The 24,678-nt window shown below is 42.1% G+C and overlaps 3 protein-coding genes across 4 annotated transcripts in view; 1 reads left to right on the top strand and 2 right to left on the bottom strand.

The window, feature by feature from the left end:
- Window positions 1-116, bottom strand: part of LOC133569139 (E3 ubiquitin-protein ligase RNF31-like) — a 74,989-nt gene extending 74,873 nt beyond the window's left edge. For both annotated transcript variants that reach the window (XR_009809762.1, XM_061921313.1), the window contains exon 1: window positions 11-116. The gene's annotated coding sequence lies outside the window, so the exon portion shown is untranslated. The remainder of the gene's footprint in view (window positions 1-10) is intronic.
- A 175-nt stretch (window positions 117-291) lies between these two features.
- psme2 (proteasome activator subunit 2) lies at window positions 292-10,310 on the top strand. The gene is made up of 11 exons (XM_061921321.1): window positions 292-482; window positions 695-727; window positions 815-877; window positions 4,838-4,924; window positions 4,991-5,030; window positions 9,469-9,566; window positions 9,639-9,707; window positions 9,769-9,836; window positions 9,893-9,947; window positions 10,011-10,097; window positions 10,166-10,310. Exons 1-11 carry the CDS (start codon window positions 435-437, stop codon window positions 10,244-10,246), a joined length of 729 nt encoding a protein of 242 aa, XP_061777305.1. The 5' UTR covers window positions 292-434; the 3' UTR covers window positions 10,247-10,310.
- Window positions 10,303-23,282, bottom strand: lsm5 (LSM5 homolog, U6 small nuclear RNA and mRNA degradation associated). Its single transcript, XM_061921323.1, has 5 exons — window positions 23,128-23,282; window positions 18,124-18,219; window positions 12,156-12,183; window positions 12,015-12,087; window positions 10,303-10,460 (listed from the first exon to the last, which is right to left on the bottom strand). Exons 1-5 carry the CDS (start codon window positions 23,171-23,173, stop codon window positions 10,428-10,430), a joined length of 276 nt encoding a protein of 91 aa, XP_061777307.1. The 5' UTR covers window positions 23,174-23,282; the 3' UTR covers window positions 10,303-10,427.
- Between the last annotated feature and the right edge of the window lie 1,396 nt (window positions 23,283-24,678).

Raw genomic sequence — 24,678 nt, 5'->3', positions numbered from 1 at the left:
TTTCTCTGACCTGGATTTGACGCGGCGGATGTGCGTGAAGGCAACAAGAACAAGGAAGTCGGGCTTCTTGCTGTACTTCCGGTTTGGCTTATTTATTTTCAGAGTAAAAGCATTGAACAAAAAAGGGAACGTGACTCCTAGTCAAGAAAATACGCGTTAAACGCCTGGAATCCTTATTATTATTATTATTATTATTATAAATCAGCAATTAATATTTTTATGAATTAGGAAATCCCGTCTGTGAGAAAGTTAAAGGAAATGGTGTCAGCGAAGAGGGCAGTTATAGTGGGAGGCGCGTCATCAAGGACAGCAAGTCGAAAGTAAAATTGAATAAGGAAATAAGTCCACAGAAAGACGTCGTGCTTCTCGCGGTTTAAATTTAGTTTTAATATCAATACTAATTTAAAAAAAACAACCCTCGCTCGGTGGTGAAGATGCCGCAAGCCTCCGCGCTGAAAATAAGCCGCGAAAGTGCCGCTCAGGTAAGTCGTATTTACTTAAATAAAACTAACAAAAACTATACACTTACTCGCTTTCTAAAAAAAAAAAATATAGTCGTAAGTGATCAAATGAGTAACTTGTTGTGATTAGCGATTATTGGTGAAATAGAGATCTATTGAAAGAAAACGAAAGTGAATATCAACGTGAGTCAGCGTTTTTTTTTTTTTTTAACTAATTTTTTTAACACTTGCAGGTGGAAAAATACCGCCATGGCTTGTATAATGAGGTTTGTTGTTTTATTACGATGAGTGAAATGTCATTTTAGATGTGCATACCAAATATGACTTGACTTGCAACATTCCTTCTGGTTCAGGCACAAAATCTCTTCTCCAGCCACATTCCCTCCAAGATCCTGCAGCTGGACACTTTGCTGAGGGTAACAACACTTTCAGCTTGATAGTAGGCTCCTTCACACTTGGGTTGGGGCTGAAAAATACATAGAAATAATCACATATGAATAATAAACAAAGAGATCGCATAAACAACCACGATTGTGTCCACTCTAATATGTTCAATAGTCATATATTTAATTGAAAAAGTAGACAAAACTCAATAAAAAAGGCAGAAACCATGCAAAAAACTATCCATCAGAATGTGATACTTTCAGACAAATTGCATGAGTGCTGAAATGCACAACTTAAAGGCCTACTGAAAGCCACTACTAGCGACCCCGCAGTCTGATAGTTTATATATCAATTATATTAACATTGCAACACATGCCAATACGGCCTTTTTAGTTTACTAAATTGCAATTTTAAATTTCGTGCGGAAGTATCAGGCTAAAACGTCACGGTATGATGACGCAGAGCATGTGACGTCACGCATTGTAGAGGAGATTTTGGTCCAGCACCGTTCCCAGCTATAAGTAGTCTCTTTTCATCGCATAATTACACAGTATTCTGGACATCTGTGTTGCTAAATCTTTTGCAATTTCTTCAATTAATAATGAAGACGTCAAAGAAGAAAGATGTAGGTGGGAAGCGGTGTATTGCGGCCGCCTTTAGCAACACAAACATAGCCGGTGTTTCCTCATTTACATTCCCGAAAGATGACGGTGAAGCTTAACTATGGAACAGAGCACTCAAGCAAACATGGTTTTAATTGAAAAAGTAGACAAAACTCAATAAAAAAGGCAGAAACCATGCAAAAAACTATCCATCAGAATGTGATATTTTCAGACAAATTGCATGAGTGCTGAAATGCACAACTTAAAGGCCTACTGAAAGCCACTACTAGCGACCCCGCAGTCTGATAGTTTATATATCAATGATGAAATATTAACATTGCAACACATGCCAATACGGCCTTTTTAGTTTACTAAATTGCAATTTTAAATTTCGTGCGGAAGTATCAGGCTAAAACGTCACGGTATGATGACGGGTAGCGTGTGACGTCACGCATTGTCGAGGACATTTTGGTCCAGCACCTTTCCCCGCTATAAGTCGTCTCTTTTCATCGCATAATTCCACAGTATTATGGACGTCTGTGTTACTGAATCTTTTGCAATTTGTTCAATTAATAATGGAGACGTCAAAGAAGAAAGATGTAGGTGGGAAGCGGTGTATTGCGGCCGCCTTTAGCAACACAAACACAGCCGGTGTTTCCTTATTTACATTCCCGAAAGATGACGGTGAAGCTTAACTATGGAACAGAGCACTCAAGCAAACATGGTTTTAATTGAAAAAGTAGACAAAACTCAATAAAAAGGCAGAAACCATGAAAAAACTATCCATCAGAATGTGATATTTTCAGACGAATTGCATGAGTGCTGAAATGCACAACTTAAAGGCCTACTGAAAGCCACTACTAGCGACCACGCAGTCTGATAGTTTATATTTCAATGATGAAATATTAACATTACAACACATGCCAATACGGCCTTTTTAGTTTACTAAATTACAATTTAAAATTTCACGCGGAAGTATCAGGCTAAAACATCGCTGTATGATGACGCGTAGCGTGTGACGTCACGCATTGTAGAGATTTTGGTCCAGCACCGTTCCCAGCTATAAGTAGTCTCTTTTCATCGCATAATTCCACAGTATTCTGGACATCTGCGTTGCTGAATCTTTTGCAATTTGTTAAATTAATAATGGAGACGTCAAAGAAGAAAGATGTAGGTGGGAAGCGGTGTATTGCGGCCGCCTTTAGCAACTCAAACACAGCCGGTGTTTCCTTATTTACATTACCGAAAGATGACGGTGAAGCTTAACTATGGAATGGAGCACTCAAGCAAACATGGTTCCCTACCACATGTCAACCGGCAGGTGGTAATAAGTCGGCTCTTATCGTAGACATGACCCCCCCGACCGTCGGATGCTTTCACCGTGGAGGAAGCATCGGCTGGCTTCCCTCTGAGGCACTGGCGGTCACCACACCCGTGGCCACACCCCTCCGACCTTCAGGTTGTACAGGTACGACCATAGAATCTCACTAAAACACTAGTAACACAATAAGCATATAAGGGATTTTACAGAATTATCTTGGTAAAAAAAAAAAAAAAAAAATTGGGCTTCACGGTGGCAGAGGGGTTAGTGCGTCTGCCTCACAATACGAAGTTCCTGCAGTCCTGGGTTCAAATCCAGGCTCGGGATCTTTCTGTGTGGAGTTTGCATGTTCTCCCCGTGACTGCGTGGGTTCCCTCCGGGTACTCCGGCTTCCTCCCACTTCCAAAGACATGCACCTGGGGATAGGTTGATTGGCAACACTAAATGGTCCCTAGTGTGTGAATGTGAGTGTGAATGCTGTCTGTCTATCCGTGTTGGCCCTGCGATGAGGTGGCGACTTGTCCAGGGTGTACCCCGCCTTCCGCCCGATTGTAGCTGAGTTAGGCGCCAGCGCCCCCCGCGACCCCGAAAGGGAATAAGCGGTAGAAAATGGATGGATGGACTCCCGAAGTCCAGTGCCCCTCCCGAATTTCCACCCGGATACTAATATTGGGGGCGGGCCGTAAAAGCACTGCTTTTGGCGTTCTCTACATGTCGCCACGTCCGCGTTTCTTCCATAAAAACAGCGTGCCGGCCCACTCACATAATATATGCGGCTCATACACACACACACAAGTGTATGCAGGGCATACTTGGTCAACAGCCATACTGGTCACACTGAGGGTTGCCGTATAAACAAGGTTAACACTCTTACAAATATGCGCCACACTGTGAACCCACAGCAAACGGCATAGCTCGGTTGGTAGAGTGGCCGTGCCAGCAACTTGAGGGTTGCAGGTTCGATTCCCGCTTGTGCCATCCTAGTTACTGCCGTTGTGTCCTCGGGCAAGACACTTTACCCACCTGCTCCCAGTGCCACCCACACTGCTTTAAATGTAAAAATTAGATATTGGGTGTCACTATGTAAAGTGCTTTGAGTCACTTGAGAAAAGCGCTATATAAATATAATTCACTTCACTTCAAACAAGAATGACAAACATTTCGGGAGAACATCTGCACCGTAACACAACCGGATAAATATCCAGAATCCCATCCATCCATCCATTTTCTACCGCTTATTCCCTTTCGGGGTCGCGGGGGGCGCTGGCGCCTATCTCAGCTACAATCGGGCGGAAGGCAGGGTACACCCTGGACAAGTCGCCACCTCATCACAGGGCCAACACAGATAGACAGACAACATTCACACTCACATTCACACACTAGGGACCATTTAGTGTTGCCAATCAACCTATCCCCAGGTGCATGTCTTTGGAAGTGGGAGGAAGCCGGAGTACCCGGAGGGAACCCACGCATTCACGGGGAGAACATGCAAACTCCACACAGAAAGATCCCGAGCCTGGATTTGAACCCAGGACTGCAGGAACTTTGTATTGTGAGGCAGACGCACTAACCCCTCTGCCACCGTGAAGCCCCATCCAGAATCCCTTGCATCACTAACTCTTCCGGGACGCTACAATATACACCCCCGCTACCACCAAACCCCGCCCCAACTCAAACCAGCCGCCGAAAAAAGGCACTAAATTTGTGTTTTTATTTTATTTGATATGCCATTGATAATTTTTTATTATTATTATTTAAACCTGGATTTTGCATGTCACTTTAAAGCTATATCAGCCTTACTTGGTCAATATTCAATGCAAAACTTGTTTGGGTCCTTATTAAAGAGTTAGTTTGTTCAGTTTGAAATGTATTTGAGTTTGACACCCCTGCTTTAAATGTTTCAAAGAGGCCCCTGCAGCCTTCAGACCAGTAAATAGAGCAGAATATCAAATAATGTATAAAGCAGCAGTGTGAAGGTAGTATCTACCAGAGTACCAAACCACAAGTGTGAAGTGGAAGCTAGATGAACAATGTAAACACAGAGACATTAAAAGAAGATCTCTTGTCAGGATCAAGCCCTCAGCGTTACGGACATGTCGGCCCTGAAGGCGCCGCTGGACATCCCCATACCGGACCCTCCGACCCCCGAGGATGAGGTGAGACCTTTCTGCTTACACTGACAACAGAAGAGTGTTTGTGACGATGTGACCTTGTTCTGGCAGGACATGGAGACGGACCAAGGCGAGGAGAAGAAGAAGAAAAGTAAAGTATTTCCTTGTTTGATACTTCTTAAACCCCTTGTTGGGTCGGCCAAAAATATCCGTTTCTCAGCCCTAAGTTGCAATTCACGCTTCCACCACTTGTGGCAGTAATGACAACATCCAACAGAAGAAGTCTGGCGTTAAAGTCATAGGGATGTTTTTTTAAGCACAAAAATGATGACTAAAGTGGCTTAGACAGGAGGAGGACAGAGTGTAGGTACACAGGACATCAGAGGGTAAAATGTGCGAGAAAAAGAGAGCAGACAGTATTGAGAAACAATGTTGCAACCTTGTAGGTGCAGAAACACACAAGAAGAATCCCTGTGGGAAGCAGAAACTTGGCAGAGAAATTTTCCGTGCCACGTTCATATTGTTGTTACTCAGCCGGCGTTTGTGGGTCTGATGGACCCCTTGCATTTTGTGGTCTTTAATGCCTCACAATCAAACACTTTTGTGTTAAAATACTGAACAGATGTTCATTGGGATAAGGCAGTGGTTCTCAAACTTTTTTTTGTCGTCCCCCACTTTGGACAAGGGGGAGTTTTCACGCCCCACCTGCCCCCATCGCCCGAACAGAACGCTAATGCCAAGCTTAACATTTTCAAATTTATTGAACATCAAGTTGTGAATTGTGTGAATTATATTTATATAGCGCTTTTCTCTAGTGACTCAAAGCGCTTTACATAGTGAAACCCAATATCTAAGTTACATTTAAAGCAGTGTGGGTGGCACTGGGAGCAGGTGGGTAAAGTGTCTTGCCCAAGGACACAACGGCAGTGACTAGGATGACGGAAGTGGGAATCGAACCTGCAACCCTCAAGTTGCTGGCACGGCCACTCTACCAACCGAGCTATGCCGTTGTATACATTCCAACTCAATAACATAAAATAACATCAAGTTCAATATATTAAAAAAAATAACTGTGCAGCTGTGGTATAACTTGCATCAAGTTCAATAATAAATCAAATAACCAGCATCAAGTTCAATAATAAATTCATTAAAACGCCACTTTTTTGTCTTTTGATCAAATTTATCGCGCTCACATCTGTTAAAACCTCATTGAGTTCGGGGCTGAGCTGCCTTGACGCGAGTGCTTCCCGGTGAATGACACAATGTGTCCGATGCGCATTTGGCACAACCCTCTTTATTAGAACCTGCAGCCCGTTTCTTGCGCCATCGGAGCAAAAGCCCACACAGTTTTCCCATTAAAGGTTGTGTTCTTTGAGGAAACTGTCCATTATCTTCAACAGCCATCAGCACCGGCTCTATTTTTTTTGTATTTGCAAAACTTCAAATCCTCGCACAGTGACTCGCCATTCACAAAGCGGACGTATCACGTATGCGATGAACAGGCAGTCTTTATTTCCGTCAGTGGCTTCGTCCACTTGTAAAGCAAAACGATTTTCTTTTAATTTGCCTACGAGTTGTTCCTTAAGAACACTTGCAGTGTCGCATATACGTCTCGCAACTCTGTCGTTTGACAGTGGGACAGCTTTTAATTTTGCTGCGCTTGTCTCGTCAAGCATGACTGACACCATGTTTGTTGCAGCGGGGAGAATCAGCTGCTCTGCTATTGTGTGTGTTTTTTTTTTTGCATTGAGCAATTCTGTATGCAACTCTATATGAAGCCAATTTATCCATTTTGTGTAATTGTGGTCCACACATTAGCCTGCTACCCATCCGCGCAAAAGTTTCTTCCGCTTAGCCCCGCCCCCATTAGTTACTGTTGCGTCCGTCTAACTTTCGCTCCGACCTAGAAATTTGAAGCCTACGAGAAAAATAAGTAATTTATGTAGCGGATTTCACAGACACAATCACAAAGTGATTTACAGTTTGTATAGAAAATGGGGTTGTAAAAAAAATATATATATAAGAATATAATAAAAAAAATTAAAAGACAAAATTAAAGTGAAATTTCCTCCCATTCCTCGCGCCCCACTTGTCATGTCTCTATTCCCCACCAGTGGGGCCCGCCCCACACTTTGAGAAACGCTGGGATAAGGTAAACTTCTGCCAGTATTTGAACATAAAAGTGTTTGATTTTGAGGCATTAAAAGCCACAAAATGCAGGCTTCACGGTGGCAGAGGGGTTAGTGCGTCTGCCTCACAATACGAAGTTCCTGCAGTCCTGGGTTCAAATCCAGGCTCGGGATCTTTCTGTGTGGAGTTTGCATGTTCTCCCCGTGAATGCGTGGGTTCCCTCCGGGTACCCCGGCTTCCTCCCACCTTCAAAAATATGCACCTGGGGATAGGCCCCTCCCACCTCCAAAGACATACACCTGGGGATAGGCCCCTCCCACCTCCAAAAACATGCACCTGGGGATAGGTTGATTGGCAACACTAAATTGGCCCTCGTGTGTGAATGTGAGTGTGAGTGTTGTCTGTCTATCTGTGTTGGCCCTGCGATGAGTTGGCGACTTGTTCAGGGTGTACCCCGCCTTCCGCCCGATTGTAGCGGAGATAGGCGCCAGCGCACCCCGCGACCCCAAAGGGAATAAGCGGTAGAAAATGGACGGATGGAAAATGCAAGGGGTCCACCCGAGCCACAAACGCCGGCTGAGTAACAACAATATGAACGTTGCACGGAAAATTTCTCTGCCAAGTTTCTGCTTCCCACAGGGATTCTTCTCCCCCCAATATTGTTGTCCAGGTGGAAATTAGGGGAAATTTTCGGGAGGGGCACTAAAAATCGGGAGTCTCTAGGGAAAATCAGGAGGGTTGGCAAGTATGGTAGATCAAATCTACATGTTAAAACTTTAGCCTTGTTTTTAATGAATACTTAAGCCTACCACACTACTGCATTGTAACGTTGGTCATTATGGTGGTACTTGGAAAGCCAAATGTTTGAAAATTATAACAGGTGAGGTTGTAGCAAACATCCATCCATCTTCCGCTTATCCGAGGTCGGGTCGCGGGGGCAACAGCCTAAGCAGGGAAACCCAGACTTCCCTCTCCCCAGCCACTTCGTCTAGCTCTTCCCGGGGGATCCTGAGGCGTTCCCAGGCCAGTCGGGAGACATAGTCTTCCCAACGTGTCCTGGAAGTGCCCTAAACACCTCCCTAGGGAGGCGTTCGGGTGGCATCCTGACCAGATGCCCGAACCACCTCATCTGGCTCCTCTCCATGTGGAGGAGCAGCAGCTTTACTTTGAGTTCCTCCCGGATGGCAGAGCTTCTCACCCTATCTCTAAGGGAGAGACCCAAACTCATTTGGGCCGCTTGTACCCGTGATCTTATCCTTTCGGTCATGACCCAAAGCTCATGACCATAGGTGAGGATGGGAACGTAGATCGACCGGTAAATTGAGAGCTTTGCCTTCCGGCTCAGCTCCCTCTTCACCACAACGGATCGGTACAACGTCCGCATTACTGAAGACGCCGCACCGATCCGCCTGTCGATCTCACCATCCACTCTTCCCCCACTCGTGAACAAGACTCCTAGGTACTTGAACTCCTCCACTTGTAGCAAACCACTGAGGTAAAATAAACCATCCATCCATCTCCTTCCGCTAATCCGAGGTTGGGTCGCGGGGGCAGCAGCCTAAGCAGGGAAGCCCACACTTTCCTCTCCCCAGCTCTTCCCGGGGGATCCCGAGGCGTTCCCAGACCAGCCGTGAGACAGTCTTCCCAACGTGTCCTGGGCTCTTACCGGTCGGACGCGCCCTAAACACCTCCCTAGGGAGGCGTTCGGGTGGCATCCTGACCAGATGCCCGAACCACCTCATCTGGCTCCTCTCCATGTGGAGGAGCAGCGGCTTTACTTTGAGTTCCTCCCGGATGGCAGAGCTTCTCACCCTATCTCTAAGGGAGAGCCCCGCCAAACTCATTTGGGCCGCTTGTACCCATGATCTTGTCCTTTCGGTCATGACCCAAAGCTCATGACCATAGGTGAGGATGGGAACGTAGATCGACCGGTAAATTGAGAGCTTCGCCTTCCGGCTCAGCTTCTTCTTCACCACAACGGATCGGTACAATGTCCGCATTACTGAAGACGCCGCACCGATCCGCCTGTCGATCTCACGATCCACTCTTCCCTCACACGTGAACAAGACTCCTAGGTACTTGAACTCCTCCACTTGTAGCAAACAACTGAGGTAAAATAAACCATCCATCCATCTTCTTCCGCTAATCCGAGGTTGGGTCGCGGGGGCAGCAGCCTAAGCAGGGAAGCCCACACTTTCCTCTCCCCAGCTCTTCCCGGGGGATCCCGAGGCGTTCCCAGACCAGCCGTGAGACAGTCTTCCCAACGTGTCCTGGGCTCTTACCGGTCGGACGCGCCCTAAACACCTCCCTAGGGAGGCGTTCGGGTGGCATCCTGACCAGATGCCCGAACCACCTCATCTGTCTCCTCTCCATGTGGAGGAGCAGTGGCTTTACTTTGAGCTCCCAGAGCAAAATAAACCATTTTAAGGTAAATCCCAAAGGCTGCTTTTCTCCCCCAGAGCCCAAATGTGGCTTCATCAAGACCAACGAGAAGATTGTGGCGCTGGTGGAGAAGCTGAAACCCGAGATTGTCAGTCTGCGGGAGACCATCATCGCCGTGAGTCGCGTTGACGACGCACCAGCCGGTCGGAACATCTCCGGTTAAAAACTCAACTTTGTTGGGCTGCAGGTCACATGTTGGATTCAACACCTCATCCCGCAAATAGAGGACGGAAACGACTTTGGCGTGGCCATCCAGGTAACGATTGTAGACAAAAACTGGAGCAAGCCAGCTACAAAATATCTAATGTGGGTGACAGGAGAAAATCTTGGAGCGGATTGCAGCAGTGAAGACTAAAGTGGACACTTTTCAGAGCAACATCAACAAGTAAGTTGACACTTTGTTGATTAGATTGCACTCACCTAACTCGACGTGGCGTTCAGGTACTTCTCGGAGAGGGGAGACGCCGTCGCCAAAGCATCCAAAGACACTCACGTGGTGAGTTCAAACACCGGCCCGCGGGCGATGCAGAAGTGCTCAGCTCTTCTCCCTCCTTCCCAGATGGACTACCGCTCCCTGGTCCACGAGAAGGACGTGGCCGTCTACTCGGACATCAGAGTCATGATCCTGGACCTGCGTGGATTTTACGTGAGTCGGTCAAAACTGTGGCCACGGGCAAGAATTACCTGGTTGTTTCACCGCCTCGCTGGGTCCAGGTGGAACTCTACGACATGGTGAGCAAGAACGCGGAGAAGGTGACCAACCCCAAAGGCGGGGAGAAGCCGCCCATGTACTGAGTTCTGAAGGTGGTCCGGCTCAGTGTGACAAAGGCACTCATCAATAAACCAAACACTTTCTCAATTGGTCTCATTTATTTGTAACAAAAACAGACTTATGTGTGCTTCATGTCACACTTCAAAAAAATATATTCAACTAACAAACAAAAAAAAAAATAAAGAAGTTCTGAAGATCCTGGCTTTAAACTTCCGGGCCTTCTCCACCTGGGATGAGCTGCAAAGAAGACAATTTTTAATTCCTCTTTACCATTTTCAAGACTAATGCAGGGGTGTCCAAACTACAACCTGCGGGCCAAGTACGGCTCGCCAGTGTGTTCATTTAGGCTCGCAAGTTTTTGCATGTTCTCCCCGTGAATGCGTGGGTTCCCTCCGGGTACTCCGGCTTCCTCCCACCTCCAAAGACATGCACCTGGGGATAGGTTGATTGGCAACACTAAATTGGCCCTAGTGTGTGAATGTGAGTGTGAATGTTGTCTGTCTATCCGTGTTGGCCCTGCGATGAGGTGGCGACTTGTCCAGGGTGTACCCCGCCTTCCGCCCGATTGTAGCTGAGATAGGCGCCAGCGCCCCCCGCGACCCCGAAAGGGAATAAGCGGTAGAAAATGGATGGATGGATGGAAGTTTAATAAGGATGCCTTCAACACAAGTTCAAGTATCTAACAGTACAATTGCTGCCACTTTGTCTCCATCTTGTGGCCAGCGTGAGTAAATCAGGGTATTGAACATGAACCACATGTAACTGTACTCAACACAACATTTTTTCACATGTGACCAAACAACCTTTCCTACTCATAGGGCAAATATATATATATATATATACACATATACGTGTGTGTATATATATATATATATATATATATATATACATACATATTTATATACACATACATATATATACATACATACACACACACACATATATATATATAGGCTATATATGTGTGTATGTATATATATATATATATATATATATATACACACACAAATATAGACTGTATATACATAGATACACATATATAGACTATGTATGTATGTATGTATGTATACATACACACATGTATATATATATATATATATATATATATATATATATATATATATATATGTATATATATATATATATATATATATATATATATATATATATATATATATATATATATATATATATATATATATATATATATATATATATATATATATATATAGACTATATATGTTTGTATACGGGGACGGCGTGGCGCGGTTGGGAGAGTGACTGTGCTAGCAACCCGAGGGTTTGTGGTTCAATCCCCACCTTCTACCATCCTAGTCACGTCCCTTCAGTCCTTGAGCAAGATACTTCTCCCTTGCTCCTGATGGGTCCTGGTTAGAGCCTTGCATGCCAGCTCCCGCCATCAATGTGTGAATGGGTGAATGTGGAAATACTGTCAAAGTGCTTTGAGTTCATTAAAAAAGTAGAAAAGCGCTATACAAGTATAACCCATTTACCATTTATCAAATCCATATATATATGTATATACATACTCATATGTAGACTATATACTGTATGTAAATACATATATCGACTATATATGTTCGTATATACATACATACATATACATACATATATATATATATATATATATATATATATATATATATATATATATGTTTGTACACACACACACACACACTTGATTTAACTTTACAGTCTGCTTTAAGCTCTCGGCACAATGCGCCCCTCCGTCAAAAAGTTTGGACACCCCTGCTCTAATGTGTTAGTTACCATGGTGATGTTGTTGCCATTGAGCAAGATCTGGTCCAGCTTGGTTATTCTGCGACCCTCCGGCGTTATTTCACTAAAAAAAACACAACATTATTTAACAGAGAAGTCTGACCTAAAGAGTAGAAATTAAAACCTACTTACAACTCGGTCACGTCCTCTAAGACCATGTCTGGGAGATGACAAGTTAAATGTTGACAACATTGACACATTTTTCATAGCCCTGCACCTAAAAATGATGTCTACAAATTAAATTCACCCCCCAAAAAAGACATAGAAGTGATTTTAGGTTACAGGTTTTTCAGCACATTTTGGAAGGCCCATTTTTAGCAGGTTGTATCAAAACAAGCAAAGAAGCCTGCAGACATTTCAAAGGATGGCAACTTGAGAAATGTACCGACCTCTCAATTCAAATTGACACAGCGGACAAAGCGAAAATGAGTGTAATTTGCAAAAATCAATGTCATAATTCGGACTTCAAAGAAGAACCTTGGGGAGGAGGAAAGCAATGGATGTCGAGCGGGTCTAACATGATACTGTGAAAATTCAATCCATAATGGATCCAACACAGTCGCGAGAGTCCAGTCCAAAGCGGATCCAACACAGCAGCGAGAGTCCCGCTCAAAGCGGAGCCAGCAGGAAACCATCCCAAGCGGAGGCGGATCAGCAGTGCAGCCGATACACGGGCGAGCAGTACATGGCCACCGGATCGGACCGGACCCCCTCCACAAGGGAGAGTGGGACATAGGAGAAAAAGAAAAGAAACGGCAGATCAACTGGTCTAAAAAGGAGGTCTATTTAAAGGCTAGAGTATACAGATGAGTTTTAAGGTGAGACTTAAATGCTTCTACTGAGGTGGCATCTCGAACTTTTACCGGGAGGGCATTCCAGAGTACTGGAGCCCGAAATGAAAACGCTCTATAGCCCGCAGACTTTTTTTGGGCTCTGGGAATCACTAATAAGCCGGAGTCCTTTAAACGCAGATTTCTTGGCTCCAGCCTCGACAAAAGTCCTTATTTCAGGAAAAAAACAGCACACTTTGAAGACACTATGATATACAGGTGCTGATCATATTATTAGAATATCATGAAAAAGTTGATATATTTCATTAATTCCATTTAGAAAGTCAAACTTGTAGAATTTATACATTCATTCCAAACAGACTGATACATTTCAAGTGTTTTTTGCCAAAAAGGAGATGATTATAGCTGACAACCAATGAAAACCCTAAATTCAACACCTCAGAAAATTAGAATATGGTGAAAAGGTCAGATATTGAAGACACCTGGTGCCACACTAATTAGCTAACTAACTCAAAACACCTGGAAAAGCCTTTAAATGGTCTCTCGTTTTGATTCTGTATGACACACAATCATGGGGAAGACTGCTGACTTGATAACTGTCCAAAAGATGACCATTGATACTTTAAAGAAGGATGGCAAGACAGAAAAGGTCATTGCCAAAGAGGTTGGATGTTCCCAGAGCTCCGTGTCCAAGTACATTGATAGAGAGGCGAAGATGTGGTAGAAAAAAGTGTACGAGCAAGAGGGATAACCGCGCCCTGGAGAGGATTGTCAAACAAAACCAGGGAGATCCACAAAGAGTGGACTGCAGCTGGAGTCAGTGCTTCAAGAACCACCACGCACCGACGTATGCAAGATATGGGCTTCAGCTGCCAGCCACTCTTGAATAAGAGACAACGTCAAAAGCCTCTCGCCTGGGCTCAAGACAAAAAGGACTGGACTGCTACTGAGTGGTCCAAAGTTATGTTTTCAGATGAAAGTACATTTTGTATCTCCTTTGGAAATCAAGTTCCCAGAGTCTGGAGGAAGACAGGAGAGGCACAGAATCCCCGTTGCCTGAAGTCCAGTGTCAAATTTCCACAATGGGTAAAAGTCTGGGGTGCCATGTCATCTGCTGGTGTTGGTCCACTGTTTCCTGAGGTCTATGGTCAATGCTACACGGTCTAGCTCCAGCCTATCTTGCCGATTGTATTGTACCGTATGTCCCGGCAAGAAATCTGCGTTCAAAAGACTCCGGCTTATTAGTGATTCCTAGATCCCAAAAAAAGTCTGCGGGCTATAGAGCGTTTTCCGTTCGGGCTCCAGTACTCTGGAATGCCCTCCCGGTAACAGTTCGAGATGCTACCTCAGTAGAAGCATTTAAGTCTCACCTTAAAACTCATCTGTATACTCTAGCCTTTAAATAGACCTCCTTTTTAGACCAGTTGATCTGCCGCTTCTTTTCTTTCTCCTATGTCCCCCCCTCCCTTGTGGAGGGGGTCCGGTCCGATGACCATGGATGAAGTACTGGCTGTCCAGAGTCGAGACCCAGGATGGACCGCTCGTCGGGACCCAGGATGGACCGCTCGCCTGTATCGGTTGGGGACATCTCTACGCTGCTGATCCGCTTGAGATGGTTTCCTGTGGACGGGACTCTCGCTGCTGTCTTGGATCCGCTTGAACTGAACTCTCGCGGCTGTGTTGGAGCCACTATGGATTGAACTTTCACAGTATCATGTTAGACCCGCTCCACATCCATTGCTTTCGGTCCCCTAGAGAGGGGGGGTTGCCCACATCTGAGGTCCTCTCCAAGGTTTCTCATAGTCAGCATTGTCACTGGCGTCCCACTGGATGTGAATTCTCCCTGCCCACTGGGTGTGAGTTTTCCTTGCCCTTTTGTGGGTTCTTCCGAGGATGTTGTAGTCGTAATGATTTGTGCAGTCCTTTGAGACATTTGTGATTTGGGGCTATATAAATAAACATTGATTGATTGATTGATTGATTGAATGCAGCAGTCTACCGGGAACTTTTAGAACACTTTATTCTGCCTGCCGAGGACCAATTTTATGGAGGTGAAGATTTCATTTTCCAACATGACTTGGCACCTGCACACAGTGCCAAATCTACCAGTACCTGCTTTAAGGACCATGGTATCCCTGTTCTTGATTGGCCTGCAAACTCACCTGACCTTAACCCCATAGAAAAGCTATGTGGTATTGTGAAGCGGAAGATGCCAGATGCCAGACCCAACAATGCTGAAGAACTGAAGGCCACTATTAAAGCAAGCTGGGCTCTCATAACACCTGAGGAGTGCAACAGACTGGTCGACTTTATACCACGCCGTATTGCTGCAGCAATTCGGGCAAAAAGGAGCTGCAACTAAGTATTGATTGCCGTACATGCTGAAACTTTCCATGTTCATACTTTTCACTTGGCCCACATTTCTAAAAAATATTTTTTGGTACTAGTCCTAACTAATTTTCTGAGATACTGAATTTTGTTTTTTTTTAGTAATTGTCAGTACTAATCATCAAAAGTTAAAGAAATAAACATATCAAATATACCACTATGTGTGTAATGAATTGATATAATTAAGTTTCACTGTTGAATATAATTACGGAAATAAATCAACTTTTTCATGTTGTTTTTTTATTTTTTTAATTTATTTGTTTTTTTTCCCTTGGCCTCAGTCTGCACCCCCTTTCCAGGGCCCAGGCAAAGACCGATTTTTTAAATTTTATTTTAATCTTCTATTTTTTTCTCCTCTCCCCCCCTTTGTTTACCTTTATCTCATCTTTTTTGTAAGGGGCGCTGGAAGCCGGCAGACCCGTCAGCGATCCTGTTCTGTCTCCCTGTAATGTTTGTCTAAACTTGAATGGGATTGTGCTGAAAATTTTTATTTTCCTGAAGGAACTCTCCTGACGGAATAAATAAAGTACTATCTAATCTAATCTATCTAATGATATTCTAATGAAATGAACAGCACCTATATACAGTACAGGCCAAAAGTCTGGACACACCTAATTCAATGTGTCTTTTTTGCTCATCATGTTAACCACCATATCAGTTTTAAAGCAATCCTGAACAGGGCGAAAAAAAACAAAAAAAACATGCAATTACGTCATGAAAATAATAGTTTTTTTACTTGTTTTATCCATACGGCCTATGCGTGAAAGACTTAATTCCTGTGAGAATCCTGCTTGTGACTAAAACATTAAGGAGTGGGACTACGCAGGGCGAGGTTTAGTGTGCTCAAGTAAAACCAGGTGGCATCTGTGAGCAGATAATATTGTATCATCTCTTTCAGACTTATGTTGATTCCTTACTCACGCTTTAAGTGGGGGCGAGGCGCAAAAGAACCCAGACCCTCTGTATCTATTAGGGATGCACCGATTAATCGGTAACCGAATATATTCGGCCGAATATGGCAAAAAAAAAGCCACATTCGGCCTTCGGTGGAATGAGTTGAAAACAAGGCCGAATAGTGGCGTGTGACGCCATTTTTTGACGCGGTGACGTTGGGATATGTTGTGTACCTGTATAAGTGTATGAGGTTACAAGCACACACTTATTGAGATTTAGTGGGGCCTCTGTTTACATTATTAGCCTGTCTATAATGTAAAGTTGTGTGGTCCTCTGAATTATTGTTATTATTATTATTATAGAGCATTTTCCGTTCGGGCTCCAGTACTCTGGAATGCCCTCCCGGTAACAGTTCGCGATGCCACCTCAGTAGAAGCATTTAAGTCTCACCTTAAAACTCATTTGTATACTCTAGCCTTTAAATAGACTCCCTTTTTAGACCAGTTGATCTGCCGTTTCTTTTCTTTTTCTTCTATGTCCCACTCTCCCTTGTGGAGGGGGTCCGGTCCGATCCGGTGGCCATGTACTGCTCGCCTGTGTATCGGCTGGGGACATCTCTGCGCTGCTGGTCCGCCTACGCTTGGGATGGTTTCCTGCTGGCTCCGCTGTGAACGGGACTCTCGCTGCTGTGTCTTGGATCCTCTTTGGACTGGACTCTCGCGACTGTGTTGTATCCATTGTGGATTGAACTTTCACAGTATCATGTTAGATCCGCTCGACATCCATTGCTTTCCTCCTCTCTAAGGTTCTCATAGTCATCATTGTCACCGACGTCCCACTGGGTGTGAGTTTTCCTACCGAGGATGTCGTGGTGGTTTGTGCAGCCCTTTGAGACACTAGTGATTTAGGGCTATATAAGTAAACATTGATTGATTGATTGATTGATTGTCCTTTTGCCAAAAGGACAATAATTCATTTGTTGTGGGTTTATCCACTTTAATGCACTTTATTTTTTTTTGGAATGTATGTTTTGTTTGAAGGCTGTTAAGTCTGTCAAATTATCGGCCCATTTCCAAATTACCTTTTGTGTCAAAGATTTTGGAGAAAGCCAGCTCCAGCTTGTGGTGCCCAAGACCAGACTTAAGAGCAGGGGAGACAGGGCCTTCTTTGTGGTCGGCCCTAAGCTCTGGAACACTCTGCCCCTCCATGTTCAAACTGCTTCCACAGTGGAGTGTTTTAAGTCTCGTCTTAAGACCCACTTTTATTCTTTGGCTTTTAACACTACGTGAGTTGTGTGGTCCTCTGTCCTCTGTTTTCCTCTGTGTTTTTTATACACTTTTATTTTTATTTTACTGTTTTAATTGATTTTACCCTTTAAAATAGTTTTTAATCATATTTGTTTTTATATTGTTTTTATTTGTATTCATTTTTTGTTTTGTTCAGTCATTGGTGGAGCGTAATATTGTTTTTAACATGGCTGTGCAGCACTTTGGAAACGTTATTGTTGTTTAAATGTGCTATATAAGTAAAGTGGATTGGATTGGATTGCTGTGTAGGCTACCTGTATAAGTGTATGAGGTTACAAGCACACACTTAATTGAGATTTACTTGAGCCTTCTGTTTACATTATTAGCATATCTACTGTGGCTAAGCAGACTTTTGCCAAAAGGACAATAATTCATTTGTTGTGGGTTTATCCACTTTAATGCACTTTATTTTTTTTTTTGAATGCATGTTTTGTTTGAAGGCCTAATATAAATGAAAAACTTTGTGCTTTTTTTGAAAAAGCAAAGGCTACTGGAATATTAAAAAAATGTCAATATTCGATAAAAAAATTACTTTATTTGAAAAACATGTCTAAATATTTATTCAAGGCTATTTATGCAATATTAAAAAAAATTGTGAAAAACTGCATTCATTATTCGGCTTCGGCCACAAATTTTCATTTCGGTGCATCCCTAGTATCTATACATAACTCAAATGACTATATAAATGGGGAAAATGCCTGCCAGACGCAAAAAGGATACTGACGAAGTCATCGAAGCCCAGCAGAGTGCCCACGATTTCTTTGTCCGTTTTCATGACGATGTGGATTCGAGAACCGATGCATTTGTCTACCAGCTCTGAAAAAGAAAGTAAATGCTCAACTATTATAACATAGAACACTGATGATGCCACAGTACATACTTAAGGAGACACTTTTACTCCACATAATGATGTGTGGACGTTTGTTAAGTGTTTAAACAACAAGAACTTTACTCAGTGTGAACATTGAGAAGGTGACAGAAATTAGATTTCTTGGGGTCATCCTAGATGAGAAATTGACATGGAAAGTTCATATATTGCATGTGGAAAATAAGGTATCTAAAATTGTATTCATTTTGAACAGGATTAAATACCGTTTAAAGGCCTACTGAAATGAGATGTTCTTATTTAAACGGGGATAGCAGGTCCATTCTATGTGTCATACTTCATCATTTCCAAATATCGCCATATTTTTGCTGGAAGGATTTAGTAGAGAACATCGACGATAAAGTTAGCAATTTTTGGTCGCTAATAAAAAAGCCTTGCCTGTACCGGAAGTAGAAGCCGATGTGCGTGTGACGTCACGGGTTGTGGAGCTCCTCACATCCTCACATTGTTAACAATCATGGCCACCAGCAGCTAGAGCGATTCGGACCGAGAAAACGACAATTTCCCCATTAATTTGAGTGAGAAAGAAAGATTCATGGATGAGGACAGTGAGAGTGAAGGACTAGAGAGAGAGAAAAAAAACTGAGGGCAGTGGGAGCGATTCAGATGTTATTAGACACATTTACTAGGATAATTCTGGAAAATCCCTTATCTGCTCATTGTGTTACTAGTGTTTTAGCGAGATTATATGGTCGTACCTGTACAACCTGAAGGTCGGCCCCGCACCTTTCTTCAGCACCATGAGTGAGAAAGAAAGATTTGTGGATGAGGACAGCGAGAGTGAAGGACTAGAGAGAAAAAAAAACTGAGGGCAGTGGGAGCGATTCAGATGTTGTTAGACACATTTACTAGGATAATTCTGGAAAATCCCTTATCTGCTCATTGTATTACTAGTGTTTTAGCGAGATTATATGGTCGTACCTGTACAACCTGAAGGTCGGCCCCGCACCTTTTTTCAGCACCATGAGTGACAAAGAAAGATTCGTGAGAGTGAAGGACTAGAGAGAAAAAAAAACCGAGGGCAGTGGGAGCGATTCAGATGTTATTAGACACATTTACTAGGATAATTCTGGAAAATCCCTTATCTGCTCATTGTGTTACTAGTGTTTTAGCGAGATTATATGGTCGTACCTGTACAACCTGAAGGTCGGCCCCGCACCTTTTTTCAGCACCATGAGTGAGAAAGAAAGATTCGTGAGAATGAAGGACTAGAGAGAGAAAAAAACCGAGGGCAGTGGGAGCAATTCAGATGTTATTAAGACACATTTACTAGGATAATTCTGGAAAATACATTATCTGCTTATTGTGTTACTAGTGTTTTAGTGAGATTATATGGTTGTACCTGTACAACCTGAAGGTCGGCCCCGCACCTTTTTTCAGCACCATGAGTGAGAAAGAAAGATTCGTGGATGAGGACAGCGAGAGTGAAGGACTAGAGAGAAAAAAAAACCGAGGGCAGTGGGAGCGATTCAGATGTTATTAGACACATTTACTAGGATAATTCTGGAAAATCCCTTATCTGCTTATTGTGTTACTAGTGTTTTAGTGAGATTATATGGTTGTACCTGTACAACCTGAAGGTCGGCGCCGCACCTTTTTTCAGCACCAGTAGATGGGTGGTGGCGATGCCCATTTCTGCCCTTTGCAAGAGACCCTCTATGAAACACGATCTTACGAAATGATTGCTACATAATACACTGTACTTTGTGTGTGTGTGTGGTCCAATCCAACCGTGTTCGCTTGACCGCTCTGTTCAATAGTAAAGCTTCACCGATATCGTTCGGGAATGTAAACAATGAAACACCGGCTGTGTTTATGTTGCTAAAGGCGATGTTGCTAAAGGCGGCTGCAATACACTGCTTCCCACCTACAGCTTTCTTCTTTGACGTCTCCATTAATCATTGAACAAATTGCAAAAGATCAAGCAACACAGATGTCCATAATACCGTGGAATTATGCGATGAAAAGAGACGACTTATAGCTTTGAACGGTGCTGGAACAAAATGTCCTCTACAATGCGTGACATCACACGCACGCGTCATCATACAGCGACGTTTTAGCATGATACTTCCGAAGGAAATTTAAAATTGCAATTTAGTAAACTAAAAAGGCCGTATTGGCATGTGTTAAAATGTTAATATTTCATCATTGATATATAAACTATCAGACTGCGTGGTCGCTAGTAGTGGCTTTCAGTAGGCCTTTAAAGACATAAGAAACGTATATTTCTGCTCCAATTAAGACACAATTGTTCTTTTTTATTTTATTTTAAATATGTTTTATAAATGTCTGTAAATATAATGTCAATGAAGGATTTTTAATAACTGCTATGTTGAAATTGTTATTAGGGTCCGCAAGCCCATGGCAAAGCCTGCGGACCCTTTTGAAACTGCTCAAAACTCACCAAATTTGACACACACGTCAGTATAGCAAACCTTCCCAACATATTAAGCAACCAATCCCCCAAAATGAAAATTGCGCTCTAGCGCCCCCTAGGAAAAAATTCAGACAAAACTGCATGTAACTTCTGTTAGGAATGTCATAGCGACATGAAACAAAAACTCCCATGTAGATCTGACTTAGACCCAATTTTCATACACTCACTTCTTTCAGCAAAAATCTACAGGAAGTTGGCAAAAACTCCTTCAAAATAAAATTTGTGCAAAAAATGCCATTTTTGCGCTGTAATTTGACCCCTTTAAAATGCTTCAAAAGTCACCAAACTTGGCGCACATGTAAGGACTGGAGAATTTTGTGAGCTAATGAAAAAAACAAACCCCAAAACTCAAAATTGCGCTCTAGCGCTATTTTTGAATAAAACACTGAAAAAACTGCTCCTAGGAACAAAACACAGACAAAACTGCTTGTAAATTCCGGTAAGAATGTCGGAGAGACATGAAAGAAAAACCTCTATGTAGGTCTCGCTTAGACCTACATTTCATAGATTGACAACCCCCAACAAAAATCAACAGGAAGTTTGCAATCCCCCCTTCAAAACAAAAGTTTTGTAAAAACCGGTCACCTTTCTTCAAGCATTATCTCCTCTGAGTGCGTTTGTTGTTTTGGCTTCAAACTCGCACAGGAGAGAGATTGAACCATTCTGATTAAAAGTATAGAACAGAGTTTTGAGAAGTTCTCAGGTTTTGATTTGAACCCCTGGGCAAAGTCTCCTAAAAAAATGTCATTTTTGCCTCTTTGAGTTGTAATTTGACCCCCTTAAAATGCTTCTAAACTCACCAAACTTGACACACACATCAGGTCTGGCAAAAATTGCGATCTGATGAAAAAAAACTAACCTCAAAACTCAAAATTGCGCTCTACCGCCCCCCTAGGAATACAACACGGACAAACTGCTCCTAGGAAGAAAACAGACAAAACTGCTTGTAACTTCCGGTAGGATTGTCAGAGAGACAGGAAACAAAAAACACTATGTAGGTCTCACTTAGACCTACATTTTAATAATTAACATACTTTAGCAAGAATCAACAGGAAGTTTGAGATTTTCACTTCAATACAACAACTGCATTACTTTCACAATGCATTAAATAGTGGCACCAAGGCTTACTCTGCCGTGGGGCTCGGGGGCAGCAGCCCAAGGCGCGCTCGCACCTTCGCACCCTAATTTGACCCCCTTAACATGCTTCAAAACTCACCAAATTTGACACACACATCGGTATTGAGCGGCAGACCAACTTATTAAGCAACCAAACCCCAAAAATGAAAATTGCGTGCTAGCGCCCCCTAGGAAGAGACAAAAAACAGACTGCTTGTAACTTCCGTTAGGAATGTCGTAGAGACATGAAAAAAAACAAAACTCTATGTAGGTCTGACTTAGACCTACATTTCCAATTAGAACCTTCTATAGCAAAAATCAACAGGATGTTGGCAAAACCCCCTTCAAAACAAAATTTTCGCAAAAAATTCAATTTTTGCCTCTTTGAACTGAAATTTGACCCCCTTAAAATGCTTCAAAACTCACCAAACTTGGCACACACATCAGGACTGGCAAAAATTGCGATCTAGTGAAAAAAACCAAACCTTAAAACTCAAAATTGCGCTCTATTGCAATTTTTGAATAAAACACAGAAAAAACTGCTCCTAGGAAGAGGAAACAGATAAAACTGCTTGTAACTTCTGGTAGGAATGTCGGACAGACATGAAACAAAAACCTCAATGTAGGTCTCACTTGGACCTACATTTTGATAAATGTCATCTTTCAGTTAAAATCAACAGGAAGTTGGCAATTACCCCTTCAAAATAAAAGTTTTGTAAAAAGCCGTCACCTTTTTCCGGACAAAACTGCTTGTAACTTCTGTCGTAGAGACATGAAACAAAGACCTATATGCAGCAGCCGAAGGCGGACCCGACCAACGCTGCTTGCAGCTTTAATTAATATTGATACTGTTAATATTGATAATCATTGTTGTCTGACTGGATTGTTTTGAGTCATGTTTGTGTGTCCTCTCAATTGATGCTATTCTGAATGTTGCTGGGTCGGGTTTGGAATTGCATTATTATAAAAAGGGACAAGCGGTAGGAAATGGATGAATGATATTCTGTTGCATTGATTAAAAAATGTAAAAAAATAAAAAAGATAATTGTGTTTGAGATGTGTGGTTTATATTTAGTTAACTTACAACAATTAGCGGTAAATGTCATAAAAAAAAACGTGAAAATAGATTTTTCGCCGCGTGTTTGTTGCATTAGCTAAATAGCGAGAAAACCATAATTAAATAAATTATTCTCGGCTTGCCGCATCGAATGCCTTTGGAACGCATTGAGTAGTAGATATAATGTTCAATAATACGACTCAAACATGTTAAATAAAAAGTACAAACCCAGCGGGAGCAACTGTGAAGGATTCGTGGTTTGCGTGGCCGCCATGTTGGATGTGACTGCCAGACACGAGCAGTCAAGTCAAGAAGGGCGGATCTTATAAGGCAAAAGCAATCAATCGTCGAGTTTTTGACTATCACATCTTTACGTGTTGAATATAGTGCCAATATCACTGTATGCTTTTTTTAAAAGAAGTAAAACAATTTTACAATTTATATATGAATTTTACCCGATGTGTTTCACGTGACTCGGCAGTTTTTTTGTGGTCAACTATGACGTCCGACGTCAATTATTCAACTCCAGAGAGTGTATGGTTGGCTCAAGATGATTCACCGCCCCGCTGAAAACGCAGCACAGTTAACAGGCTCAACAAAAACAACAAATGATTCGTCTAAAGCAGGGGTCACCAACCTTTTTGAAAGCAAGAGCTACTTCTTGGGTACTGATTAATGCGAAGGGCTACCAGTTTGATACACACTGAAATAAATTGCCAGAAATAGACACTTTGCTCAATTTACCTCTAAAAAATACATTTATATACATATATGTAAAAAAATTGGTATTTCTGTCTGTCATTCCGTCATACATTTTTTTCCTTTTACAGAAGGTTTTTTGTAGAGAATAAATGATGAAAAAAACACTTAATTGAACGGTTTAAAAGAGGAGAAAACAGGGAAAAAAAAGAAAATTCAATTTTGAAACATAGTTTATCATCAATTTCGACTCTTTAAAATTCAAAATTCAACCGAAAAAAAGAAGAGAAAAACCAGCTAATTTGAATTTTTTTGCAAAAAATAAAAAAATACATTTATGTAACATCATTAGTCATTTTTCCTGATTAAGATTAATTTTAGAATTTTAATGACATGTTTTAAATAGGTTAAAATCCAATCTGCACTTTGTTAGAATATATAACAAATTGGACCAAGCTATATTTTTAACAAACACAAATCATTATTTCTTCTGGATTTTCCAGAACAAACATTTTAAAAGAAATTCAAAATACTTTGAAATAAGATTTAAATTGGATTCCACAGATTTTCTAGATTTACCAAAATATTTTGTTTGAATTTTAATCATAAGTTTAAAGAAATATTTCACAAATATTCTTTACAAAAAAAACAGAAGCTAAAATGAAGAATTAAATTAAAATGTATTTATTATTCTTTACAATAAAAAAAAAATACTTGAACATTTATTTAAATTGTCAGGAAAGACGAGGAAGGAATTGAAAAGGTAAAAAGGTATATGTGTTTAAAAATCCTAAAAACATTTTTGAGGTTGTATTTATTCCTCTAAAGTTGTCTTTCTGAAAGTTATGAAAAGCAAAGTAAAAAAAAAAAAGGATTTATTTAAACAAATGAAGACCAAGTCTTTAAAATATTTTCTTGGATTTTCAAATTCTCTTTGAGTTTTGTCACTCCTAGAATTAAAAATGTCCAGCAAAGCGAGACCAGCTTGCTAGTAAATAAATACAATTTAAAAAATAGAGGCAGTTCACTGGTAAGTGCTGCTATTCGAGCTATTTTTAGAACAGGCTAGCGGGCGACTTG

This window comes from Nerophis ophidion, linkage group LG15, assembly GCF_033978795.1.
Source record: "Nerophis ophidion isolate RoL-2023_Sa linkage group LG15, RoL_Noph_v1.0, whole genome shotgun sequence".
NCBI classification, from domain to species: domain Eukaryota; kingdom Metazoa; phylum Chordata; class Actinopteri; order Syngnathiformes; family Syngnathidae; genus Nerophis; species Nerophis ophidion.
Note: the sequence above shows the minus strand (reverse complement) of the source record. Positions and strands in the feature narration are given on the sequence as shown.